Source organism: Austrofundulus limnaeus, unplaced genomic scaffold, assembly GCF_001266775.1.
Source record: "Austrofundulus limnaeus strain Quisiro unplaced genomic scaffold, Austrofundulus_limnaeus-1.0 Scaffold446, whole genome shotgun sequence".
NCBI classification, from domain to species: Eukaryota; Metazoa; Chordata; class Actinopteri; order Cyprinodontiformes; family Rivulidae; genus Austrofundulus; species Austrofundulus limnaeus.
In genome coordinates this window covers 41,235-42,251 of record NW_013952848.1, presented here as the reverse complement: position 1 = coordinate 42,251, position 1,017 = coordinate 41,235, and the positions used below count along the sequence as shown (strand labels likewise).

At 39.6% G+C, this 1,017-nt stretch overlaps 1 protein-coding gene across 1 annotated transcript in view; it reads left to right on the top strand.

Annotated features, from left to right (window-relative positions):
* Positions 1–309: 309 nt before the first annotated feature.
* Positions 310–1,017, top strand: part of LOC106529476 (hairy/enhancer-of-split related with YRPW motif protein 1) — a 3,496-nt gene continuing 2,788 nt past the window's right edge. Inside the window, exons 1-3 of the mRNA XM_014024924.1 lie at positions 310–542; positions 719–791; positions 890–973. Of these exons, the coding sequence (XP_013880378.1) occupies positions 457–542; positions 719–791; positions 890–973 (243 nt within the window). The 5' untranslated portion in view covers positions 310–456. The remainder of the gene's footprint in view (positions 543–718; positions 792–889; positions 974–1,017) is intronic.

Genomic DNA, 1,017 nt, shown 5'->3' with positions numbered 1-1,017 from the left:
GTTTGATTCAGTAAATTCAACAGTTTATTTTTTATAGTGTAAAAGTACATTTATTTTCACTTTCCCAGTTCTTGTGAACAGTTTTATGACTTTTACTTGAGTAGTTTTCTCATCAGTGAAATTTATTTTTACCAGTCATTTTCTGTTCGTGTAATTTTACTTTTACTTGGTTATTTTCTTCAAGTACTTTACAGACCTCTGTCGATTAGCCTGCTTTTGACTTCCCGGCTTCTTTGAACTCACCCTTCGCTCAAATATTAGCCTAATTTTAACTGGCTAACTACTCACAAGCCACGCCCACATTACAGATTCCCCCCGCCCCTTCCTTGCAGTGTGAATGGAATCCTGCAGAAGAGTGATGGCTTTAAAGTGCTCCTCAGAGCTGCTGCTGCTGTCAGTGCTCTGTGGGAGCTTTCTGTGACACCGTTTCTTCAGACGTGGAGGTTTAGAAGCAGAATGAAGCGAAGCCACAACTACAGCTCRTCAGACAGTGACCTGGACGATAATGTGGAGGTAGAAAAGGACAGTGGCGACGAAAATGGGTATGAAAAGCTCATATTTTCTGTTTTGAATGCATATTTTTGAGCTTAAATGTTTTGCTTTTGTAAGCAYGTAGAATAATTTTACTTACTAAAGCTTGAAAAGCTGTTTTTTATTAATTTAATTTAATTTTTTCATGTATTTGCTCTGAAAATCTCCAACTTTTGACCTTTTTCAGTCAACTCGACTCTCAAGAATCAATGTCTCCCACCACAACCACACAGGTTCAAGCCAGAAAAAGGCGCAGAGGGGTGAGGGATCTTGAGATGTCGCTACAGATTTACTTAAAACCTGTTAGTACACTTGTGTTGTTTTGAGCCGCGTTTGATTTGTGTTTTCTTTTAAACAGATCATCGAAAAACGGAGACGAGACCGGATCAATAACAGTCTTTCTGAGCTGAGAAGACTGGTGCCAAGTGCTTTTGAGAAACAGGTTCGTGTGTGTGTGTGTGTGTGTGTGTGTGTGTGTGTGTGTGT